General features: G+C 44.3%; 1 protein-coding gene across 2 annotated transcripts in view; it reads right to left on the reverse strand.

Moving 5' to 3' along the window:
- Positions 1-12802, reverse strand: part of MAN1C1 (mannosidase alpha class 1C member 1) — a 69633-nt gene that overhangs the window by 38863 nt on the left and 17968 nt on the right. For both annotated transcript variants that reach the window (XM_025198655.1, XM_025198654.1), the window contains exon 2: positions 9922-10018. In XM_025198655.1, coding sequence (XP_025054440.1) covers positions 9922-10018 — 97 coding nt within the window. The remainder of the gene's footprint in view (positions 1-9921; positions 10019-12802) is intronic.

Here is a 12802-nt window from a genome sequence, read left to right on the forward strand (position 1 = left end):
CTTTCCCAAACCAGACTCCATGCGGCTTTGTATCTGCGTGTGCAAGTTAGGGATCAGGTCCGATTGCAAGCGATGGTCACAAGAGAAGTTTGCCTAATCATCTGAGAAAGGTATATGTTAATCAGCAGAGGGTGATCAGAGGGGTAAATGATGGTGCAACATTTGGCATCCAGCTTTGTAAATTCTGTGTTAAGATTAAGCCAGCGCTCTGGCTTGCTATTGAAAGGGGTGGAGTTGAAGCTGTGTTTTTGGCTTTAGCCCTGCACTGAATGCAGATCTCAAGGCAGCCTTGGCTATGGAGCTGCTACCAGCGTTTCCATAACAGAGAAGAGTCAGTCAGCAATCCAACTACACCCACTCTCAGTTGGCTGCCTTTTAATCATACGCTCGATATCTGTGAAGATCAGACAATTATTTCTGCATAATTAGTGTCCGGAATAAGGCACAAAACATTCATACAGAGGCTATTTTTTAAATTTTCTTTAAATATTTTTAAATAGAAGCTTACACTGTTTGAAGACAGCTTCCCGGGCTGGGAGAAAGAAGAGCAGGGAGGTTATATTTATACCACTTCCACGGTGCTCTCGTCCCCCACAGATGCTCCTGCTCTACACCCCGCTCCTGAGCTCCGTCTCCAGCATGATCAACAGCAATGGTCGTGAGCACCAAACGCACACCCCTGCCTACAGATTAGTGTAGCTGAAAACACATGGCCTCTTACCTGCATACAATCCTGTGGTTTTTCTGCTTACTATCTCCTAGCCATCTAGAGAAGAAATGCTGGGCCTTACTCTCTGCCCATGATGTTTGAACAGGAATGTCTTCCTTCATAGGTTTTTATTTGCTTCTTTGCTGCCTGCTTTTGCTGTTTCTCTTTTTTCCCTGTTCAGAATGTTCTTGAAAAATCCCAAGATACTCTCCAGGCTTTAGGCTTCATTAAACTCAAAATTCAGTTCAGGGTCATCGGAAGGTTCACAAAGCTCTGGAGGAAGCATGGGATGATTAATGGGTTTTATGCTGCAATAATGTGGAGTTTGCCTGGTCTTCTTAGAGATGGCCCCAAACCAAAACCCTGCAGTCCAAGCTTCACAGCTGTCCTCAGTATCTGAAGGGCTGGAGTCAAACTCTTAAGTCTCAAACATGCACATTCTTTGCAGTGTGTGTCTGCACTTTGCATCTTAGACCAAAGTCTTACTAAGCTGAGTGTTTCAGGTCTGTATGACTCTGAAACTCCAAGCTAAATTCAAGGGATGCGAATCCACGTGGAGCAAATCCAATGTTTGCACAAACCCCTGTAATGCAAAATTGCTATGGGTCTAATCCAAAGAACCCTGGAGGCAACGGGGGCTTTGACTCAGACTCAAGAAGACTGCGCTGCACGAGGGGCGACACACATCACTGATTTTTTGTTTGGTGGCTGAACCAATTGTAAGTTGTTATTTCAGGCTGATCCATAACTAAGAATTGTTTCTAATTTTTTTGGCAAATCAGTCCCTGCTCCCTCCCAAAATGTCATTCAAGCCAAAATAAAAGTGAAGCAGAGGATACTTAATAGTAAAGGACTAGATTTGCCAGTCGACTTGAGCCATTCCCAGGAGCTAGAGTTGGTGGTAAATGGTAGCGGCAGGGCCTCCTCATGCTCTACACTTCAGTGCACAGAGACCCACTCAGGACATGGGACATTCTAGTTGAAACCCCCCATCTCTCCATGATTCAGAACAGGAACTTCAACTTCCATCTCTTAAGCATCTCTCTCGGGTATGAGGAATTTGGGGGGCAGTTTCTCCCAAGTGGTCCTGTTGAAACTGTTCTATTTTGTACACATAAAAGAAAGCAACAGTAACAGGCAGTTGGGCCGCTCACTTAGGATGGCAGCTAGCCTGGGTTCAGCCCTTGTCCCAGTGAATGTTTAATTATTCAGACAAAGTGGGACAACTGCAACAAGAGCGAGTGAGAGACTTGCTGCAGGATACTCTAAAAGTCCTTTTCGTCCCCCGAGAGAGAGAAAACTTCAGTTCAGATCTCTGCTGTGAACCAGACCTATCCAATACAGGCTGTAAAATACAGGGACAGCTCCTCCTCCCTCTCCATTCTGTGAATGGCCCTTAAGTGCCTTATGAATCATGCCTGGAAAAAATAAATCCAAAATGTTTCAATTCAGAAATGTCAAAATGAACCATTTTGACATTTCCAAAAATACTTTTCATTTGGTTTCAGCTGAAAAACTCTTTGCTGAATTCACAAATAGTTTGGGCTGCCCTGAAAGTGCCTTTCTTGGTGAACAAATGCTTTGTTGAAAACACTTTGCCCAGTTCAAGATGTCAGCGCAGTGCTTTGACAAATCTGTATAGTTTTCTCAGTGCATGTATGGGTTTTTTCTTTCCCCACTTGCTTTCCTTTATCATACCACATTTCCCTTTGGAATTTGTTATAACCTTTATATGTGAAAAGGGAAATAGCACCCAACTAAAATTAAGAATTCACTGCGATCCCTGCACTGGCCTTATGCAGACTGCTACCACGCTGATGATTAAGCAGTGTCAGAAATCAGGGCACATACCATGCTGGGAAATCTTCAAGAGCAGGGATCAGCAACCTTGCATGGGACAGCAAGCTGAACTAAAACGTGGCTTGGTCTGGAGGTGAGCCACCACTTACGTCCCACCTGCCACGGCTACCACCCCCACTTTCCCCCTGCTGACGAATTTCTGCCACCCCTCCCGTGACCCAGCTGCCGATTCACTTGCTACTGGATTGCTGTTGGTGTCCCACCTTTGCGGGCTGAATAAAAACTCGCTTAGTGAGCTAGATTTAGCCAGCGGGCTGTAGGTTGCTGACTCCTGTTCAAGAGCATTCAGAGATGTGGGGCTGAAAGTAAATTGCTTTTTCCTACAAATGAGTAACTATGCCTCGCTGTGGTAACCACAATAAGGAGGTGGTTTTAGTGGTGACAGACTATCCCAGTGATAAGGTCCCACAGAGCAACATGGACGGTCTGAGTTCAGGAGGCAACAGCCTTACCTCCCGATTCAGGAGGCCTCCATCACTCCACACGAGGAGAGATGTCTGGCGAGATGAACATGGGCAGCTGATCCGCTACGGTGTGCACTCAGGGATTTCAGAACTTGTCTCCCCATGGCGTTATTCAGGAACGACAACGTGGAGTAAGCTACACTAGAATTAGGCATCCACACACACAGCTATTGTGGAATAGCTACTGCACTTCATTTTGTACCCTACCGTCAACTGAAGAAGCCTCCAAGTGTAGACAGGCTGCCTTTGAGTATGAGGGAGCAACCGTCCCTAGCCCTGATCCACACACAGGTATGTGTCTGTGGGAGGGCTAATGATGTGCCCTGTTTGTCTGGAGGGATGAATCTTTGGCAGGTGGGAGGAGGGGAAAAAACACAGGGATAAATGTCAGCTCCAGTATGAATCATCCAACAAATACCCAACAACTTTGATGCTTGGATGGATATCCTGAATCACAGCTTCACACTGACAGGAAATAAGTTTGGTGCTACAGATTTCTGCAGCAGCAGAAGCCAGTGTAAACTCAAAATGCCTTTCCTTAAAAATAATATTCATCTGGGTAATAAGCTACTCTCAGAAGCAGCTAGCAAGTGACAGTATTCCGGGAACAGCGGAAACATCTTCATTAGTGCTGCAGGGGGGAGGGGAATAGGTTTCTCCTTAAAAAGGACGTGAAGCAAAAAGCATAATATGATATGCAGCAATTGAAGGGAATAATTCTGCAAATTCAGAGAACATTTTTTTTTTTTTAATTGCATAAAATGACACTCCAGGGCTCTGCAATTTTGTGATCACAGGGAAAAAGGCACAAACACGAGCCAAAAAATACTCCACTGAGTGAGCATGCACTCGGAGTTTAACATTTCTCTTCTTGCACCAAGAATGCTGCTATTAAATATTTTCATCCAATTACCTTCCCAGTGTTAAATACATATACATCAACTCCCATTGCTTCTAATTGGCTTATGTAGCTTACTTGCCAGCTTTATTGTCTCCTCACTAAATCACTGGTAACAAAGCATGCAGCTATTTGGAAAATGTGTAGTCAACAGGGAGAATGAATAGTTCAAGGGACCGATAATGGGACAGGAAACCTTTTGTATCCAGAGAACCCGTCTGATCCCAGCAACTCCAGTTCACGGTGACCAAAAGCTAAAACTGCTAGGACCATAGCAGAAGTTCATATAAAAAGGAGTTTAGGTGGCAATAGTTTAGTAGAGGTGTGTCTGCATCATAAAGACCACCCACAGAATTGGCACTAGTTGATCCTTTGGAAGACAGTCTCACAGAGACCAAAGACTAAATGAGACCTGGATAGTAAGTTATTCTGAGACACTGTGAAGTCTCCATCCTTGGAGGTTTTGAAGACTCAGCTAGACAAAGCCTTGGCTGAGATGTAGTTGGGGCTGGTCCTGCTTGGAGCAGGGGCTGGACTAGATGCGATCTCCTGAGCTCCCTTCAACCCTCATTTTCTATGAGTCTACGATTGTAGCAAGTGTGAGAGAAATGCTTTCCCAGCACCTTGGGTTAGGCCTTCCATTTCTGGAACCATCTATTTGGTACCTTCTTGAATGCATTACACCATATATTTTCATCACCTTCCCTTCGCTTTTCCCAAGCTGTTGCAATCCCTGTCCAGCTAAGGGATCCAAAACAGCCTGGTTTCCCAGCAGCTGGGGCCAATGACATCCTCTCATCAAAACAAACTGTCAGCACAGTGCAGGAAGCTCGCAGGCACCCGAGCCAAGTACATGAATTGAATCTGTGCACCCACTGATTTTCCAAGAATTGTTGATACAGTGTCCACAGACCCAATCTACTGTGCACGCTCTGTGTACTCCGTCACCAAAACACTCCAACATGGAACAACACCAAGAACTGTCCGCAGAGATGAACTCTAAACGTCTTGCATCATTTATACCGAGCTGCTGTGAGATCCATGGTTTTCAGACCGTTTGACCTGCCTGGGTCCTGAATGTGACAGTTGTCACATTTATTCACATCAGAGAAACTTGCAGAGGCTCACAAAGAAGTACAAATTCAGCTTCTGCTGAAAGCAGCAGCAGCCTTGACAAGACAATTTGAGATGCTAAATGAGATTCCCAGTTAGTGACAAAAAATCTAGTTAGGGATTGCTATTTTTACACTAAAATTAGTATATTAAAGAACTGTTAGGCTGTGAAAAGTGACTATATAATGGTATTGTGAGATTCCATATTTATTTGCTGTCAGTGATTTCTGAGCAAATTAGCTCAGGTTACAAGTCAAAAGATGGATTTTTCTAACTGTCAGCCTTGCACACTCCATGAAATATCTGAAAAATCAAGCTTCTTACCTTATCGCTGCAATAAAGACCCTGCAATCAAAATGTTACTGACAATTTGGTTGATGCACAAGCAGAAAGAGATGCCAGTCTGCTCTCCCATAGCTACAGAAATGCTGCAGAGCTAACGGGATTTAAAAACATTTTGTCAGAAAAATAAGAGGCCATGACAGATACGGGGAGAGGGCAGAATAATAAGTCTGTTATACCACAGTTATAGTGAGAAGTGCATGTGAAACACCACAGTACATAACTTTATCTTCCCCCAGCTCTCTCACTCCAAGGATCAAGATATGCTATATAAACATTTGTTTATGCTCAGAAACATGAAAGATGGGAACCTGGAGATACCGAGGATGGCAGGGATTAAATTACTCAAATCTTACTGGAGATGCAAACCAAAACTCAAATTAAAAAAAAAGAAAATACTTCTACCAATTCTAGCCAGGTGTTTCTTTTCTCTGTTTAATAAGACAGTGTCATTTTCAGACCAATATCTTTCCTAAATAAATATCCTTTGGGCCTGATCCTGAGAGATGATGGGCACGCACAGATCCCACTCAAGTCTGGCCCCTTATAAAATGGAGAAAGAAAATCAAGGGGAATAATGAAAACTGAGGTTAGAGAAAAATAAGAGTGCAGTGTGACCTGGGATTATATCATTCATGATAGATCCTTCCTCATACCATTAGCAGCATGATTCATCACTTCAAGGCACTAGCTCTCAGTGATATCACCAAGTGTAGGTGATATGTTCTACAGCGTGTTCGCCCCGCTGTAAAGATGGAAAGCTGACTAATGATCTCTAATGGGCTTCAAATTGCAAGAGTCATAATTTACTCATTTACATTTGTATACATGAGTTACAGAATCATAGGAAGTGAGGGTTGGAAGGGACCTCTGGAGGTTACATCTTGTCCAAGCTGCTGCTCAAAGCAGGACCAGCCCTAACTAGATCTCAGCCAAGGCTTTGTCTAGCCGGGTCTTAAAAACCTCCAAGGATACAGAGTCTACCACCTCTCTGGGGAGCCTGTTCCAGAGAGGCTGTTTTACTATCATCCTAGTAAGATTTTCCTAATATTTAACCTAAACTTCCCCTGCTGCAACTTGAACCCATTGCTCCTTGTTCTGTCATCAGCCACCACTAAGAACAGTCCAGCTCCATCCTCTTCCAAACCCCCCTGCTTGTAGTTGAAGGCTGCTATTAAGTCCCCTCTCGGTCTTCTCTTCTTCAGATTGAATAAGTCCAGTTCCTTCAGCCTCTCCTCAGAAGTCATGTGCCCCAACCTGCTAACCACTTTGGTGGCCCTTTCATTATGCACAGAAAATTAGAAGAGTCTTGGTGCCAGTTGATCAGAAGCATCAAATTCTAAGTATGTTACTTAAGTAACAAGTTTCGGGTTCAACGAATGGCACTTACAACATTTATAAATTGACACCCTTTTGACTTTCTGACATCAGTTTCAACTTTACAATGCTTGATCTGACGCGACGCTGACGAACGAGTTCGCTGCGCCACCCGTCTCCCTGGAGCACATCTCTCCAAACCTCCTTGGACACCTTCTTTAAGAAAGCCAACAAGACTCCAGAAAAACCTGCAGCCGAGACTCCTGAAAAGATTCCAGCCAAGAACCCTTCAAGAAGTCCAACCAAGAGTCCTTCAAAAAGTCCCGCAAAGTCACCTCAAAGAAGTCCTTCCAAATCAATAGGATTGCTATTTACAATATAAATGCAGTATGTAGCTATATTACTTATCTATAATTGATTGAGTACAAAAGTCTGCGTTATCTTTGGTGAAAATTGGGTATCGGGCCTTGATTCAGGAACCAATCCCCCATTTATAACATGGTTTCCTATGGGAAAATCAGTTCCAAATTACAACATTTTGACTGAAGATGCCGTTTTCAGGAACCAATTGCGTCACAAGTCCGAGGACTGCCTGTATAAGAACAAATTTACCATAAAAGACCAGCGGTTAAATAAGTTTGGAATCTTGTCTCCAAGTCCGTGCCCTGCTGAAGAAGGCAGACATGCCATCCAGCCTAGCCAACGGTGTATCTCTAGGCATAGGATCCAAAAGGAATTCCTCCCTCAATCACTGAATGGGAAGGAATATCACATGGGAGAAAACTGGGAAGATGTGATGGGGCAGTTCTACGTGGCCCCCTTATCAGCAGAACTAGCTCATTGGGGAGGAAGGAATCGAGGTGGGGACATGCCGGCGGAGGAGTTCTGGCCCTGCTCCCCACCCCGGCGGCTGGCAAGACGAACGCTAACACTTCAGTGCTCCATAACAGCACAGACAGAATCGCAGGCAGGAACAGAAGGTGAATGTTTGTTTTGTGCTTCTGCTGCCATTTGCCAGAATATATTTGATAAAAAGCAGTTCCCCTGCTTCCCTTAGGGGGAGGCCGCTGAAAACCAAGGCTTGGCCATAAGTGAGCATCACTTCCACAACAGGAAAAATGTATCACCCCTGAAGAACTTGATTACTTTTCAGTCTCACAAACATGTTTTAAAATAGCCCCAAAGAGGTGTCCTCCCTCCCACACAGAAGCAGCTGTAGAGAAATCTCAGCTGAGTTTTGACACCTCGTCAGGAGAATACCAGGGTTGCCTACGATACATCTGTGGCTTGAGTAAGAAAAAAAAAGGAAAAAAAAGCATTATGAGAGAAAAAAAGAAATCAGTACCCCCCATAATTTTAAAATGCTTCTGAATACAACAGGGATGCACGATCATGGCAAGGGACTGCCTGATGCTTCATGTCTAGAGTCAGCAGCAGTTTGAAAGGGGAAAAAAATCATTTAGCTGTAAGAAATGCACCACGTAGCATCTCTTCAGCAATCGTCTGCAAAACCCTTGGGCTCCAGGGTGTTTTCCTTGAGAGCCCTCACAGACATGTTACAAGCCAGCACAAGTACCACCAATTGTTCTAGCAAGATAAACGCATTTAAAACCTTTCAATATTTTGGTCTGTTTACAGCCACCTCCCTTTGGGAATTCTGACAAGTTCAGCAGAAGAGAAAAGCTCTGACGCACCAAACCTGCAGGAAAATGCAGTCTAAACTAGGAGGCAAGATGTGGGAAGCAGTTCTGGAGGGCGTATGGGGCATGGTCTCGGTCCTGGGGAGAAAGAGAGGAAGGGTTTGGTAATAAAAATGGGGGACAGCAATCTCTGGAGCCCTGAATACCACAAGTAGACACAATGCAAACATCCCCACCCTCTTCTATGAAGGCACTTTCTGTGATGTCAGTACAGGCCTCAAGGAAACAAAAGAAAAGTGAAGTACCTTGTCTGGGGTGATAGGGACTCCAGGACAGAGCTACAAATGGAAGTCAGGTCTCCAGTCCCACAACTACACTACACACCATCCCATCCTCTCCAAAGATACCAGCTGCTCTGAGATCCCTACTGTGCTTTGCGAACACATCCAAACTCTCATTCAGCACCCTCATGCTGAAACCGCTTCAACCCACAATGCTCAGATTCTTCACACACTTCCACAAACCTAATTATCACCTTATGAATGCACATTAAAATTATACCTACAGGGCATCTGAGGTTGAGGATCATGCTTAGCCCTGAGCTTCTGAGCTGGAAGGGGTTAGCAGCCTCACAGAAGAGAGTAAAGGGTTTATTTTCACTGCCTCTGTCACACTGTTTATTCACTGAACAAATCTACTTCCACCCTTCCCTGGGTACAGGACTCTGGGATATTGCATCCAACTGTGGGCAGGATAGGGTCTGGGGACACCCCTGCTGAAACAGGAGAAGAAAGAGCCTTCCTCTTCACACGACCTCTTGTTGGAGGGAAGTGAAAGGGGTGGTTAAAAGGAAATGGCCAGCCCTTCCTTTTGTTACCACTTCCCCAAATGCTGGGCACTTTCCCTTCAGCGTGATCATTTTAGCATAGGCCGTGCTGTAGAAGATGGAGCCAAGCAGAAAGTCGCTTTGATATGCTAGTGAAATGGAAAAGAATAGACTTATATCCAAAGTGGTCTAGGTAACAGCTCAGACATACAAAAAAAGAAAATGCCGCCTGCTTAGCACTGGAATTATGCAAGTTACCAAAAAATGTAATCTGCTAAAGAGCAAAATTTTACAAGTCAGTAAGCACACAGTGCAAAGCATCTTTAATATTGATTCACTTATTCAATATTTCATGAGATCCAAATCCTTGCTCACCAGTGAGGCAATTCGAGGAAAAACACTCCATTTGGTCAGAACCTGACGTTTACAAGCTCGGGCAGCAGCAGCATTATCAGGTTTGGAGTGACTTCCTGCTTTAGTAACAAAATTGGTCAGTTTTATAACGGCTTGGCAACTCTTAGACACGTTGTGTGCTGGCTATAAATAAAGTGATCTTAGCTGGGGGTTTCCAAAAGCCCAGATGCCCAAGCTGCCACAGAAATCCCCTGGGACTTAAACACGTCAATCCTGAAACCAAGGACTTTGAACAGCCCAGCCCCAGTTCCATCTCTACCCACTTTGTGAAAAGGGAACGGGAAAGAGGCCGAGGTAATGCAGGCTTTAAATACTGCATTAACACAGCGACAACTCACCAAACATGTTACCAATGTGCCCATTCTTAGTTAGTGGCCGAAGTTCATTTTTTCCTAGTGCATATAGCTTGTAGTTGTCCCAAGCAAACTTCATCATCTGCAAAAAAAAAGGAAAAAAAAGTTAAAAATAAAGCACTTTGCAAAACGATGAGATTTTATTAAACTTCAAACTCAGTGTAAGGCTTGATTCCAATTAGAGGCAAGTCCCAGTAATTGCCGGTTCCATACTAAAGGCAAAAACCTAAGCCGAACTTCACCATCTACATCAGAATCCTGCCAGAGGTTCCCACTTGGTGTTACACTTTTACTAGGTCATAGTTCAACCGTGACAGTGTGGAGCCATCAGTTCTGGCACATAAATTTGGGACTGTGATCTTTCCAGAGTACAAGACACTGTGTACCTGTTTCTCCTCTGGTACTTTGTTGTAAAGCTCAATGGCAACTCTAGTTGAACAATTCCTTCGAACTTGCCATCTTCTACCCAAGAACCGCAGATATCTCAGAATGACGGTTAAAACTGGGTTGAAAAGGTAACTGCTGAAGCTGGCAACTCAAAAATTCCTCCCCAATAGATAGTATGTTTTCAGTATAAAGCTCCTTTTGATACAGATTATCAGGTGACCATAGGACTAACCCTTCAGCTGCCCTGCTATAGAATGTGAGCATATTTATATAGACAGGCTTTAAAAGGAGGCATCAACTGGGCCATGCCATGCACTGGATTCTCTAGAAGAAAGAGAAGACTCTGTTCTTAGGTTAAACATTAAGAAAAGCTTAAAACAGTGTGATGTTTAATGTGACCCTTAATTCAGAGAATGTAATAGCAGATGTTTTACAGGAGAAGGGCAGAATCCAAGATCTTTTCGTCAGGACTCAATAGCATCTCTTTGCTAGAACCCTGCGTAGTCAGGAAGATGGACACGATGACTTCTGAAAAGCCCCTTCCAAGGCGCACAGCTCTGACCAGAGCTGTTTGAACTGGGACGGGCTTCCGAGAAGTCACTGAGTTCACCTTCCAGGGAGGCCTCAGGACTAGTGGGTTGGTTGGTACGGATGCCAACAAATACAGCTTCTTCCTTCCACACACACCGTTGGCTCCAGCTGGAAGGAAACATTTAAACTGACAGGTATCACGTTCTCTTGATCAAAGGGTCACACTCATCTGCTTCCCTTAAACAAAACCACCTTTTACGAGTCCCCGCAGCCCTGCTCTGCCCAGGTCCCACCAGAGCGTTTTACGTGACCCGCGCTTTCCTTCAACTCCTCCTCTGGCATGAAGTCAGAGAGGAACGTGGCTTTGGAGGATCAACAGTATTTTCTGCCTCTGCTTACCCAAGACAAAGTATTTCCTATTGTAGTGAGGCACTTCACAGATTATAGATGAGGGGGAAAGGCTGATGAAAACAATCCCCCTTATGTAACCATTGCCGTTGTCTGTATCCAAACTCCCTGATCTATTGAGGACTAAATATTCAGGCCAACACTTTTAGCTGCCTTCTCTTGTCTTTTCCCCTCCAGCTGTACATGTCCCAAACCCAGTGTAGCGAGTATCTGGCAGGCTCTACCTTAATTAGCACATGCACAAAAAACCACATCACCAGTAATTTTTTTTTAAGCATCCAGCTTCCAAAGTAAAGTTTCACAGAGCTGGTTGTATGAATGGGGATAAACATTTGCAGAACTGACTGATAACATTCAGACTCCAATACCACCAGAAGGAGGACTTTTGGCTGAATAAAGAAAGCTACTCTGGCTTTATAAATTCAGAGCGGGATGAATTAGTCACTAAAGCTCATTGATTTGAGAAACCCAAGTAATGACCGGTAAAGAAACAGCCTCCCCATAAAAGGCACTCGAGGAGGCATCAATCATATGACTCAAGGCTTTCATTTATTTTTTTCTAGCTCTACGAGGTTTTTCAGTGACATTTTTAATAGGAATTTTTCATTGTTTTTCCCATGTTCTTAGGAGTGATCTTTAGGGAGCTCTAGGGTGTTTCCTTGATAATATTCAGCAATGCTCTTTCATCCTTCAAGGATGGATGCTAGTATAGTCCATTAAAAGTAGGAGAGCCCTACTTTGCATTTATTCTTCAAGGGGCTCCCAGGAAGAATATTTTCCTGCAGTCGGTGATAAGGACTCAGGCGCAGGAGGAGAAGGGACTGTGGAACCTGTTCATTTGTTTTCCCTTCGAGATCCTAAGAGAGGAAGGCAGCACCCCTCTCGCTGCTGGCTGAATAGATAGCAGTTCCACCTAGCTGGAAAAACGTCCACTGCTGTCAAGGAATTCCTCACGTGTACAACTTCACCTTTGAACTAGGTGAGGATAAAACCCAGAGAGAGGAGTTTAAGGGGCCATCCTGCCCGGCATTCTTATAACACCCGCTGCTCGGTTCTGATATACTGCAAATGGCAAAATATTTGCTCTTCAAAGTCTCCTGGATTCCCAGGGGTCTGTTCTCTTTTGCGCAGATGGATCAGTGGCATCCCGAGAGGGTTAACATCACCATTCAAGGCAAGAAAATTGCTCCCACCTTGCCTTCAAGTTTAGTGGCAGACTTTAATAGGAGCTCCCTTCCTATTAAAGGATGGAAGTTCATTTGCTTGCTGGTACAAAGCACCGCACTGCTAGCCTCCAAGGGGTTGATTCTGTCACCCATCGAGAGTTAGGGCTGTTCTGCCAGCATTTTTACAAGGAACTCCCTGACCAAGTGTTTTACCTGAAGATGTAAGCCCCAAACATCCCACCCCAAACGCTATCTGGGCAAACGAATGTACAGAGCCTCTCTCTTTCCTCACGGGGCTGCATTTTTGCTTTTTTCCTTTATTTGCCTATACAACCATTTTGAATCTGAAATTGTTATGTCGTTATGAAAAGTGT

The sequence above is a fragment of the Alligator sinensis genome, unplaced genomic scaffold (assembly GCF_000455745.1).
Source record: "Alligator sinensis unplaced genomic scaffold, ASM45574v1 scaffold337_1, whole genome shotgun sequence".
NCBI lineage: Eukaryota > Metazoa > Chordata > Crocodylia > Alligatoridae > Alligator > Alligator sinensis.